Source organism: Solanum dulcamara, chromosome 11 (genome assembly GCF_947179165.1).
Source record: "Solanum dulcamara chromosome 11, daSolDulc1.2, whole genome shotgun sequence".
NCBI lineage: Eukaryota > Viridiplantae > Streptophyta > Magnoliopsida > Solanales > Solanaceae > Solanum > Solanum dulcamara.
The window spans coordinates 62810750-62824586 of record NC_077247.1 but is presented as its reverse complement, the minus strand read 5'-3'; the positions used below and the strand labels follow the sequence as shown (position 1 = coordinate 62824586).

The following is a 13837-nucleotide window of genomic DNA, read 5'->3' as shown; positions in this document are numbered from 1 at the left end:
TTACTTTTTATTATTAATTATGGAGTACCATATATTTTATATTTAAGCTATAAGTGTCGTCACAACTATGAAAGCAACTTTGTTGTTCTTACTGATTTTAGTGGCCGACGAAATAATTATTTTTATATCCCACACAATTGGACATTAACTTTGTGCGACTTTTTTTGCCTCATGAGTTAGTATTTTATTAACAATATAAAATAAATATAGATGACGTGGTTTGCATAAATATTTGATTGATGGTTTGATGGGAGGTGCAGGCTACAAGTGGTGTACTACTATTTCCATCCATTTAGTTGTCCATTAGATATTGGAGGGAATTTATTTCTTTATCAAAGGATCCATTTTATCTTCTTTTGTCACGTGCCATCTATCCCATTGAATTCATGATCTAACTCTATAATAAACGCAACCTTCTTTGAGTAGATATCAATTTTATCAAGATACCTTCTTCTTTTTGTCTTTTCAGGCTACACAAAATTTTAAAATGTAATTATTGCTTTGTTTTTTTAGGGTAAAACTTGACCTAGAGGCTACAAGGATAGGAGCGGGCTTCTGGATTCACGGACAACAAGGAACAAATACTAACACACTAATTTCTCATAAAATATTTAGAAAGAGAGAGAGAGAGAGAGAGAATTTGCATAAATATCTCAATATTTCCAAGTTTTGACGTGAGCTTTAAAAAAAAAGAAGTAACTAAACAAAGTTCTACAATCAAATTAGTAAAAACCTAATCTGTATCTAAATACTTACGCATCAGAAAGTACCATTTTCAAGGGCCTAAATTCAGACCCTCCAATATACATTCCGTCATACCAAGTTAATTGGAATTTGCTAACGTCGTGTGTTCATTTTCTTTCAAGACTTCCAAAATAAGTAAAAAGATGTGCAATAAAAGTGAGGAGAAAACTTACACAGCAATCTTTGGGCTTTGTGGTGTAGGGAGTTCCTGGTTGCAGTATTTTTCCAAGACAAGGAAAAACAGCAGCAATGTCAAATGCTTTAAAGTGACAAATCATTTTCAAAGTGACCTTGGTAACTATGGCTGCTGTATATGCATGCACATTTTCTTTTATAAGAACTCTAGTAAGATTTCATTTTCATGTATGACACTTCCAAGTTTAACGTTGGGCGCACATTTAGAGGTACAAAAGATTGGAGAAATACTTAACAGAATATTTACAATCTGAGAGTTTTTTCTGATAAAGAGAAAATAAAGAATAGCAAATGCCACAAGGCATACCCTTGTTCAGGTGTGCACAGAAGGCCCAAAGTACATGCAGATTGGCGGGTTAATCCTGAAGATAGAGAGGATAGCTGATGGTATGGTCCAAATTCCATCGCCACATATCAACCCAGACGCAACAGCACCAGCAAAATCTTCTGCATCCTTCTTATTTATCCTCTCCCATACAAATAATATCACTGTGCCAACAAACATGTCAATTGCAAAGTACGCCCCAATATAGAATGGTACAGCCATCGCCATTGGAATTGGAATGAATTGGGAGACTTTCGCTGGAGTGACATCCCTCAATAGGTTAATGACCAGAGCTGCCACAAAGAACCCACAACACAATGCAAGACAATGCTTTGGAAGTTCAGAGAATCCCTCAATCCCGAGAATGGCCATCTCACGGTAAATAACAGCATATGGTGCTTTGTATGGACTATCAGGAGATCCAATGTCAAAAGCATTCCAATACATCCAGAATGTGAGGGGCGCAATAATGCAACCCATGGCTGTTCCCACCAACTGACTCACAAACATCGATTTAGCTGATGAAAGTGTCAGATACCCCGTTTTGAAGTCTTGCATTAAATCAGCAGCAGTGGAGACTATGGACATCATAACTCCACATGCTGCCAATCCTGCTACAACCCCACCATTGCTTCCAACCAGTGACGCAATAATAAATAGACCAATCTTACCATAAGTTGAAGCCAAGCTCCAGTCTGTAAGTCCTGTACCATAGGAGTTGCAGAAAGCAAGAGCAGGGGCAATTATGTATGAGCAAAGGACCAAATACCACTTCAGAGGAGGAAAGATAATTGGCATTGTGGCTGTAGATATTGCAGCCAAGGCAACATATCCAGACCCAGCAAACCAGAATGGTATCCTATCTTTCAGAAAAACTTCGTTGAGCTTCTTCTTTTCCAATTCTAGTTTGGAACTCTCACCACCTGTAAGAATATGAATAGAAAAAATTAAGAATCATCACCTATGACATAAAGTAGTAATCTCTCAAGTCCATTTTAAAGCAAATACCAAAAAGTGCACGTCAACTGAAAGATTAATATAATTTCATATTTCCATTTCGCCCTTCCAATAGTGCAGTAACAGAGGACTTTCTGAATTGATTGATTGGTTCACAGAGCAATTGCAGAAACGAGGAATAAGTCAATGCAAAAGCTGACCATCAACTTTTTCCGCTGCTTGATCATTGTTCCTCAATTGCATTGACATTATACCCAAACAGGAGGAACCATCTGTTTAGCAATTTGGAGTTTTATTGTAACAATTTAAAAATTTATCAATATAGTGCTCAGTCGTCCACACAATGTTTTTCTTAGTACTTAAAAATCAAATACCTGCTCAATTAAGACCTACCTATGACCTCCATGACAAAGGGAAGATTGTCCTGCGTGCTGCTATTTCTAAAAATTTCCGTTACGGAGATTGAAACTATCTTAATCAAATTGTAAAGCCCATCCCCAAGTATGAGAGAGATGGCTATGAAGACCTGCAAACAAAGGAAAGAAAAGGAAGGTTACAATAACACCAATAAAAGCATAAGGAGAGATTGTAAGAGCACCAATATATATACATGGCCAGTTCTCCAGGGGACAGAATTAATAGAATGAGCATACTTGTGATGCTATGAATGCACCATAAAATGATTGGTTAGAAGACAACATTATATATGAGGTTAGAAATCTCCAGGGGCTGCAAAAGTAAAAATTACAAATCTCTAGAGGAAAAAAGATATGCTGAAGATTCTCATTTCCTCAAGGTCCATTTCACCATTAAGAGGTGAAATATGAGACAATTCTCATATCTTTAGCTATCACACCTTGAAAGCTTTTGATAAAACCCTGGAAGCATATAAAAAGCATGCTTCTCATGAGGCCTTTGGATTCTTAAGTTGGGGAAAAAGGAACTCATAAATTTCTGATCACTGAATGGCAATCTTTTGTTGATGGTGCATTATCGTCCTACATGTAGAATCGATCCAGAAAAATAAATATACAGCAATACTCTTTACGTTTATAATTTAAGAAGTGTGTATCTTCAGTGATTTTACATGCCAAGGGTGTCTGTAATTGCTTCTGGACGACAGCTTTGGAGTAGGCAAGTACATACCTCCTAGATCCAACACCTAGCTCCCCGGGGGCGGTACCCCTGTTGGTGGGCATTCACCAAAATGCCTAGGATCCTCAACTACAATACCGACTGACTTCTTGTGTATCACAATTTCTAACTATACCAACATTCTTAAGCCATAGACAGAGCTAACCTACAAAGGACCAATGGCCAGTTCGTTGCACACAAGCATCAAGTCCGGAGAGATAAAGCAGACTTTATGAAATACGGTTATTAAACTGGATTGAAGAAATTGAATGTTGTGCATTCAAAACCCACTGCAAGGAAAATTGCAAATCCTAAAATTTGAAAATGTCTCTCGTTGCTATATAGTCGACTACAGATTAATCTTCACACTCTAGGCTGACAAGAAAATATAAACTCCCTCTTATCTTTCTCCTTCTCATCCCTTGTTTTAAATCATTTTCTGCCCAAATGTAGTACAGGCATAAGCTTGGGAATGTTTGCACAATCTTTCTTGAAGTAAAGTACTCTTAGGATTGCAGATTAAGACCACATTACTGAGTTGTCATGTTTTTGGATGTGAATCAGCTAAAATTAGTATCAGTAATTACACACCTTATATCCGTAGAGACCTTTGAAATCATTGCTTCCAAGGTCTGCTGGGTACCAGTCACCAGCACGCTGTGAGATCAATGGCCACAGGATACCCCATGATATAATAGCTCCAAAAAGAACTGAGCAGTTGACTATGTGAGGACAGATAAGACCACATCCAACATAAGTCGGACTAAAGTCAAAATAGAACCTGCAGGATGAAGACTGTAAGAACCAAAAAACATCAATAGTGAATCCATACTTCAACAAGAAAGTTACAGATTTTGTTTTCCCAGCAGGTAGGGGAAGAGGAAGAAAATGGGTATAAGGAATTCGTACTACAAAGCTACGAGATGTGTCTCTCTCTAGGCCTCAATTTACTATAACAGAAACCAGAGACAGAATCTAGTGTCAGAATAAAGAGTAAAAGACAATATGTAAACATAGAAAAATAGTGCAAGAATCCATAAGAGCTCATACAGGAGAGCCAATAGCAAAAAGAGGTTTCACATCCACTAATTTAGCAATAGCACCAAAATCTTGGCATCTATACAACAACTACGCCTCAGTCCCAAACAAGTTGGGGTCGGCTATATGAATCCCCATTACATGTTTGCTGGTATTCTAACAGCCTAGCACATATTTGCTTGAGAACCTGTTTCCTCATCTTGAAAATGAACAACTGTCCACAAAAACATAGATCCAGCATCTCATTCCAATCTAAAGTTACAATTATTCTCTTCCTTTACATCTAGCCCATGGAAATTATAAGCTTAAGAATTACAAATAATCATATGAATAGGAAAAAAAAAGTTCAATACGAATAGAGGGAAAAAGAGAGAGGAAGAAAAAGAGTTTTACCTTATCCCAACAACAAGGAATATAAGAATTGTAGATATTAAAGGATATGCTTACGTGTTCTTGAAAAGGGTGAGCCCTAGAGTGGGAAAATTGTCAAATCCACATGCATCCCCAATACCACTGAAAAACCATTTAAAACAGCTCCAGCAGAAACTTATGCTCAAATATTTTCCAAGACGACCAACTTGATTCCTGTGACAACAAATGATACTTGTGATAATCGTAGAGCACAAGATGTTTCGTAGTAAGTTTTCCGAAGAAAATGCAAATGATTGAATAGTTGAAGCGCACCCCCACCCCCTGATTGCGGAAAAAGGATAATGTGAAAATCTATATATTCATTAACCCCTGACCAAAAGAAAGAAAAGGAACCGACTCCAAAAACCATAGAAGAAAAGGGATGCTAATTATTTGGTGATGTTTAGTCGAGCAGGCAACGTGCACAGCTTTATTCATCAAGTACTTCAGTCACCAAGAACTTCTGTTGCCGATAAGGACAATTAAGTATAAGATCAATTGAACCGGTCTTATCTTACTAGACACCTTTTGCATTTCTATCATCACTCATGTAGCTAGCCCAAAAATGTAGCATCTTTATGAATTTAGGCCCAGAAATGAACATAATAATGGATCTCTTGCCTTGCAAGTTCAGCGCCAGTATTTGTGTGGAAGCTATTTATTAACATGGCAGTTGCAGTTCCACTAGGGTATGTGAGCTTATAACCCATTACCATAACCTGAAATTACATTTAAAAGAGAATAAAAGTTATCAAATTGATATTTGAATCTCCATTCAACACAACAAGATGTCAGAGCAGCAAGGTTGTGGTGCATATTCCCAGATCTCAATCAATTAATACAATATAGCTGCAGAAAACTTTCAAAAGACGCATTTTGGAGAATAGCATATGGAAAAAAAAATAGAAAGGACACTGAGGACCCGTGGCTGCTCCAACAGTTCAAGCACAACGCAGTGGTTTTGATTCCTGATTCGACCAAGGTTTTCTTTTAACTTTTGTTATATGTCTTCACCTCTTAAATTAAATTTATAAAAAGACTTCTTAGGAGATGGAATCAAAACCATGCAAACATTGACATTCTATTGAACTACTACCAGAGATGTTCAGAATCAGAAAGTACCTTACGGAGAGGCACAAGACTAAAAAGTCCTAGGAAACTAACAACAAATATAAATCCCATCATCCATAATAACCCTGGATTCTTAACATCCTCTGCACGGTTTCCAGGATAATCCGGACCTATAAGGTTGTATGTTTTCTCATCCATTGCTAGCAAATATGATCCAAAGCCACCTGTAAACATAAGGTAACAAGAGAATGCATCATGAATCAGACATATGAAAAGCTTAAAGAGTTGGAAAGTAGGAGAATTGTTAAATCGCCATCATCCTTTCAACAATTTTAAAGATGCAACATAAATTAAAATTCGATTGCTGTGCAAAGCATGTAGCACTATGGAAATACTATAGTAAAAAGAGCTTAAATGTGACAGTAGGACCCATTTTTATTGTATGCATAAATATGTACATATCACATGTAAGGAAAAACTTTAGTCATTGGAATCTCAGCAAATAGAATCTGCTATATATATATATATACATAAAAACAACTGTAGTAATGAGCCATATTAACAGAGTAGATCACAATAAGAAGTTTACTTTACTTAATCAATGAATTGCCAAACTAGTTGGTGTTGGAGTATATGGATCAGGCCAAAAACGAGAATAAGAATTGGGGCATACCACTAAAAGCGAGGCCATAGCATGCAACAACACAGGTCTGAATAACGGTGTTCTCTTGCTTAGTAAATGGTTGAACAGAAAACCCGAGCTTGGACATAAAACCGGTCCATGATTTGACGAAGAAAAACCCGAGGAGACCAGCAGCGACATTAAGAGAAGGAATGATACCGACAGTGAGATTGAGCTTGTGGGTGATGATACAAAAGAGAGTTCCAAGCACAGCACTGACCACTAGACCTCTAATGGTGATCTGATCCTTCCAATCGGGTATATTTTCCAAATTGGATTCGGATTGGGGGATTTTGGAAGGTTCCTCTAACAATGGCTCCGATATCTCCACAGCTCCAGAATTTTCAGTCCCCATTGAAACTTATTCGGATTAGGTTGATATTGTTTTGTTGGTGAAATAGAGAGAGAGAAATGGGTGAAAAAAAACTTGTTACAAGTCAAAGGGGATGAACAAGACTGGTTAGATTGGTAGCTAATTTGATATTTGTAACTTTACACGCAACGAATAACAGATACATTTTTTTATTATTCTTAATCCACATAGCTTCATACGTGATTCAACCGGATATGACAATGCTTACCACTAAAGTTATTATCATCTTTTTGGTCAAATTGATTAACAACTTAACGAATTTGATTTTACAACTAGAAAAGTCGGATGAAAATCATGGGGGAGACTAAATTAAAATTTGAAATTAATGTAGGTACAAATAAGATTTATTTTTACATGTCCAAATTATGAAAGATTAATAAGATACATGTGTTAAGAAAAGATAACAAATTTAATATTCAAACGAAATTGTTATAAAAAGGAAAAAATAAAACTTATCATCAATTTGATTCCTCAAGTATGCCGAATGCACATAACACATTCTCTTCGGTTTGGTTTGGTGTGGAAGGAGATTTTTGTCATTAACATAAGATGACCTCTATTTTGAGTTTTTGTCCTCAAATTTGGTTATTTTTGTCCTCACACACAACAAATAAGTGGTCGAAATTTTTTCCGCTATTGAAATAATAAACAACTTTTTTCATAGAGAAAATGAGTTTATATTTTTTGTATCATAATATTTCTTCGAAATGCTTCGATCCTCATAATTTATAGAGTTTTATTCAAATAATACTTAAATTCATTTAAAATAAATATTTTGGACTCCTCTCATATCCGTTAAAATTATCAGTATATTTTATTTATATATTCAAATTAGAACCTGTTTGATTGAATAACTAAACAATGATGAATTTAGATAATTAAATTTTTATAAATAGTACCATAAAAACAATCCCAAAAAAAGTAACATGATGATTCAGATTCAGTATGGGAATATGGAGCAGCATCAACAAAAATTATGGGTCTTCTCAATTTTCCAAGAAACATTTGTTTTTATTAGGCATTTTTGTCTGTTTTCAAATGCCTCTTGTTAGTTGTTGGGCCTTTTTTTTTACGACTTGTAAGTTGTAAGGTGGGATATCTTATATCATGATAATTAATTTTGGATAAATTTTTCTCAATCAAATGGCCGCTAAGTATATAAATGGCCATATAGTAGTCAGGGCTAATTTGATGGTGTAAAGTATAAGGCATATGTTTTAGGCCTTCAATTTTTGGGGCATCGAATTTTTATTAAGAATAAATTATATAGTAATTTTTATAGAAAAAAATAATTATTTATGAGTATATTTTTTTTTAACAAAACTTGTATTATTTTATTCTCTTTTTGTAACGAGCTGTCCCCATGACCTGTTCCCATCGTTAGAAATAGGCCAATAAGGAAGGATTTCGCGCCAAAATTTTTTGGGTAGTAACCTCGAGAAAATTTAGCTTAAGTCAGACTTGAACGAATTCTGAGTCAGGTGAAGTCTAAGGTGATCATATGAACGATGAGAGGTCAAATCTCTAATTTGATTGGATAGGATGATAACTAGGATGATACAGAGCATTTACGGCTTCGCGAAATCTCATTCAGCTGAGTAAAACTCTCAAAATTGAATTTAGCGTGAAGGGTATATTTTAGTACGTTGTTGTTGTTGGTAGGAGTCAGGTCTGCGTACACTCTACCCTCCCCAGACCCCACGATGTGGGATTTCACTGGGTTGTTGTTGTTGGTGGTGGTGGTATATTTTAGTACGTCTTGGGAAGAGGGTATGTTGTGAAATAAGGGCTTGGAGCTCAAACACCTAGCTCTCCATTTCCGTGTAATCCGGCTAAGCGGCCCTACCAAAGCGGGGCAGATGTGACTTAAGTCGGGGAAAAACCTCAGAACGGTCTTTTCTACAAAAACTGTTCCAAAAGCTTCAGGAGGCGACCTAGGGCGATTTCTATAAATTTTCCATAGATTTCCACGCTTAAGGTAAGGATTTTACTCCCTAAATTCATCCTTTGATTTCTAGAACCTAGAATTATGGTTGATAATCATTTAGGAGGGGTGAACTGAAAACTAATGGTGGAAAACAGCCCTAGGGTGGGGTTAGGATCATGAGTTTGGCCTAAGGTGTAAATTGTGTTATATTTTATGATAGTTAGGTCCTTGTGTTGATCCTTTATATGTATTTACTGTTTTTTAGACCAAGAACGAGAAGAATGAACCCGAAAAGGGAAAGCTCTTGCATTGTAAGGTTGTTGAAGCGTGAATTGAGGTAGGTGATGGTCTAGTTTCCCGTTTGTGTTTCATATGATTGTTAAATTGCTTCATGATATGCATGTGCGTATATGAATAAGGAAACATGCTAGATTATGTGTGAATTGATCAGTTGTTGGCCTATTTTTATGATAAACTTCTTCTTGGTTATATAAATACTATAAATACTGAATGTATTTGTGATTATGGTATGCTTGGATCGGGTGCCACGTTCCAACACATATTTGGATACACGATATATTTGGATCGGGTGTCACATTCCGACACAAAGCTGATTGTTTGTAGGTCCCTTGTGTGAAGTTATAGCATGTGCAATATATTGAGTTATGATATTGTTGAATATAGTTGAAGTTGAGACTAGTTGACTTATTCTGTATATGTATATGCCTATTGTGTGGAATTTACTTATCTATGATCCGCTTACTGGTTAATCGCGTGATCCTACCAGTACACTGTTGTTTTTGTGTACTGATACTACTCTTGCTCTGCCTTTTGTTGAGTACATGACATATTCAGCCGGCTGCGGAGAAACCTAGGTTAGAAGAGTGAAACTTATTCGAGTTCAAGGGTGAGCAGTTCGTTTCAAGCTGCGGTTGACTCTTCTCCGTTCTAGTCTCTTTTTCAAGACTCAAATTTTTAAACAACGTTTTAGTTTTATGACTACATTTGAGAGTGCTTCCCTTTTCTTATTCAAATGTTTTATTAGAGTTTTGGTATGGACGACTTTCAGTTCCTAGGATGTTTCCTCATTCAGTTTGTTATTTAGATTGTTCGCTGAGTTTATGAGGACTCAGTATTAATTCTTAATTTATTTCTGCTTTTGCAAATCTTTAACTGTTATATCTCACAAGTGTGTTAGCTTAGGTTGTGTAAATGGTTCTGCTATTGGTGAGTTAGTGTGGGTTCCAATCACGGTGGGTCGGGGTCGTGACACTTTTATCCAAATTCAAATAGAAAATATTATTTTGCCTTCTTATATTTTATATTTTTTTTCTTTCTAAATTCCTTTCGTACTCTTCTTTTTCAATTTTTTGTTGAGTTAGAATAATAATCTGCCAAAAATATGAATTAATTGTCGAAAAGTGTTGAACAAAGTGAATTGCAAATTATTTTCTTATATCTTCTTAAATTTTCAAGCATTACAATAAGCATATTAATGTGTGGACCAAGTTATCAACTTTTCGAATCAGATTCTATGATTCTAACTCGTATCTTTATTTAAAATTTGTCAACTTATTACAAATAGAATTATGTTAACAATTCATATAATGATTTTTTCAACGTTGAAAGGATAGAATCTTACCTAAAATTAAAGTTGAAAAAAAAATTCCGAAGAAATCACTTGTAAAAAAAATTATTAAGTAATAATTTGCATCTAAGAAGTGTAAAAAAATAAATTTTAAATAAATACATATAAAATTTATTTAAATTTTAGACCTCTAACTAAAATCTCGCCTTAGACCTCCACATATGTTGAGTCGCCCTGAAACTAGCTATTAAATAAAAGTTGGAGTGTAAATTTTGAACTTTTCTCTGAAATAAATTGAGGAAGTTGAAGCGTTTGCGCAAATTGATCAACTCACTAGTTCAACCTAGCTGCTCTTATGTATAGCTGCTCTTTGAGAAAAATATCATTGCTCTTACCTAACGTCTTTATCTTCTTCCACATTTGGTTTTGATTCTTAAATCTGCTTATATATTTGTATTGTTTCAATTTTTTTTTTCCGTTCCGATTTGTTTAAAATGTATTTTGGGCTCTGATTTGTTATATGATTATGTTCCTATTAAATCGACATATTGAATCTTTGATCTTTTTACACGATTACGTTCCTATTAAATTGACATATCTTTGTATCCTTTTTGGATTTCAATTTTCAGATTTGTAATCTTTTAGAGTTTCAATTTCCCATTTTTTTTCTTAGATTTGTGGTTGTTTAGTGGCATGCCTAGTTTTATATGTTGAACCCTTCTCGATATTTAAAGCCCGTTTGGATTGACTTATAAGTTACTCATAAATTATTTTCAGTTTTTATGAGTGTTTGACTTACTTACTTAAAATCATTTTGTGCTTAAGCACCAATAAATAATTGAGTTTGTTTGAATAAATTTATTTTAAGCAGCTTATAAATTGAAAATAGCTTATATAAGTCAAAAAAAATAAGTTGGGTTGCACCTACTTATTTTTTTAACTTATATACAGTTTTCAACTTATAAATTACTTAAAATAAATCCATTTTACAGTTCCGACTCTCTTACGTTCATTCCGCCTACTAGCAAGCTTTTGTTGGTCTTTCTTAATTTCTTTCTTGGCAGCATCATTTTCTTCCGACTCCTACAGAAGCTTGTATCTCCGCTTCTTGAACAAGTTCTTCTAATTTCTGTTTTACTTCTTCAGAGTTTTTTCATTTAACTACCTTTCTCATCTTTCCTTCTGAATGTCGAGAAACTCTTTCCTACGCGATAATGGAAAATAGGGTGAACAATTTGCATCCATTACAACTGGTTCTGGATTTTGATTTGTAGCACATCCCACACAGTTCCTCTTCAGTTGGATTTTCTTGTTGGTTATCAGTCATTGCAGGTGTGTTTTGGTTTGGAGGATTTTCTTCCATGGCAGGTGGGGCTGGTTGAGAGGGCCGACGAAAGAATGACCAAAATCTCATTTATCTTTTTCAAGCAATTGAATCAGTCTTGGGTGGTTGTTATATAGATGTTAGATCATACTGATTTGTAAAAAAATATATTCAGTTTTTCTTTTTGCTTTTACTTTGATAACTTTTATTATATTTCTCTTTGTCAAATTCTCTAATTTTTTATTTTTATAAAAGTAACTCTAACCAGGCATAAAATGCCAGTCCTACGTTCATTACTTCTCACCTAATTTAGTGAGTGATTTAAAATTGTACAAAAAACTTTTTTTCAATTATAAAATCTATAAAATAATAAACCAAAAAAAATATTAAATAGATGTGAAGATATCATTCAAATGACAAAATTACATATATAATAACCTGCTAGTGACTTTTTCCTAGATAGTTTCCCATGTACTGTTTTCTTCATTCTGTATTGCTTTGTCTAATACTTTCTTCGACATCTTTGAAATTACCTAATCAAAGTAATTAACATTTTAATTAAGTTGCCTAATTTCAAGATGATAAAATGGTACTAATATGGAAGAATAGCCTTAGAAAAAAAATTGCATGTAGTTTATTATGTATATAATTTTATAAATTGTGCAAAATACAAAAAATTAGAAACCACATATATTTCAATAAATAATACATTCAATTAAGACCATAAACGTCATTTCGTCATATATTTATTTTTTCAATTTGTAACTATCAAACAACTCACATTTTAAATAATGTATTGATGTGTATTGGATTTATTTAGCAACAAATAACTCTTTCTAAATAATAAAATTTGTAAGCTATTTTATTAAAATAAATTTACTAGTACAAATATAAAACATAAAATCAAGAAAATAAATAAATTAATTAAAAAGAATTGAGGGGTAATTATCTTTGCATAGTTAATTCCATGGCATTAAAATCTATGTATTACTAATACCACCAAATCGAAGGTATTAGTTATACATTCTATAATACCATGTATGGTGTATAACTAATATATGAATTATTTATACATAGGCCCAAAATTCCTACCAAACATAATATTAAATAATACCATACATAGTGTTGACAAAATGGATTCATATTTTGGTAACCCGTTCAAATCGCCAATATTTTAATGGATTTGGTGAGTGATTTTTTACAAGGTTAAAATATGGATTTAAACTCATATTCAACTCATAGAAATATGAGTAACATATGAGTAAAAATGTTTTCAAATTAACTTATTTAGGGAAAATGACCTATCCCCAAAAGTAATGAAAACATTTTTCAAAACTCTTTATCAATCTCACACCTCAACTTTCTACCCTAAATAAAGTCTCGGGTACTGATTCTCAATACTAACTCGTACTTCAAAATCCGACTCATAATTCTCAACCTCGATTCTCACGTATTTCAAGTCAGATCGGAATTAGCTCCAGATTTGAATTTTGGATCCTGGTTAGAATTCAAGGCCGGATCTCGAGTCGGATCTCAAGTCAGGTGTCGAGGTGGGATTTTAAATCGGGTGTCAGAGTAGGATTTCAGATCGAGAGTCGAGATCAGGTTCTAGATCATGTGTCGAATTCGGGTTTGAAATTGATCATCGAGATCGGGTGTCTAGGTCGAATCCCAATTTGAAAATTGGGTCCTGAGTAGGGCGTTAGAGTCGGATCCCAGTTTGAAAGTTGGGTCCAATATCGGATGTTGAAGTTGTTTCCCAATTCGAAAGTAGGTCACAGATCAAAAGTTGAGGTCAAGTCCCAAATCATGTATCGAGATCAGGTTTCGAATCCGTCGTAAAATATAAAATATGGGTGAGTTGAATTATTACCCGTTTTATGTCGACCTATTTTCAACCAGCCCAAATTTGATCCAACCCGTCCATTTGCCACCACTAATCATACATAATACATGGACTATTTTTCCTAATACTCCCTGTCAAATGACCCCTTAGTCTCTAAAATTATCCTTGCTTCTTCAAATAAGTTCGCGACCTCATTAATTGCATTAAGTTGTACATAAGCAA

General features: G+C 34.4%; 1 protein-coding gene across 1 annotated transcript; it reads right to left on the bottom strand.

The window, feature by feature from the left end:
- Positions 1 to 1021: 1021 nt before the first annotated feature.
- Positions 1022 to 7079, bottom strand: LOC129873051 (probable metal-nicotianamine transporter YSL6). The gene is made up of 7 exons (XM_055948046.1): positions 6549 to 7079; positions 5927 to 6099; positions 5426 to 5523; positions 4841 to 4978; positions 3947 to 4136; positions 2615 to 2747; positions 1022 to 2187 (listed from the first exon to the last, which is right to left on the bottom strand). The coding sequence occupies exons 1-7, from the start codon at positions 6910 to 6912 to the stop codon at positions 1253 to 1255; spliced, it is 2031 nt and encodes a 676-aa protein (XP_055804021.1). The 5' UTR covers positions 6913 to 7079; the 3' UTR covers positions 1022 to 1252.
- Between the last annotated feature and the right edge of the window lie 6758 nt (positions 7080 to 13837).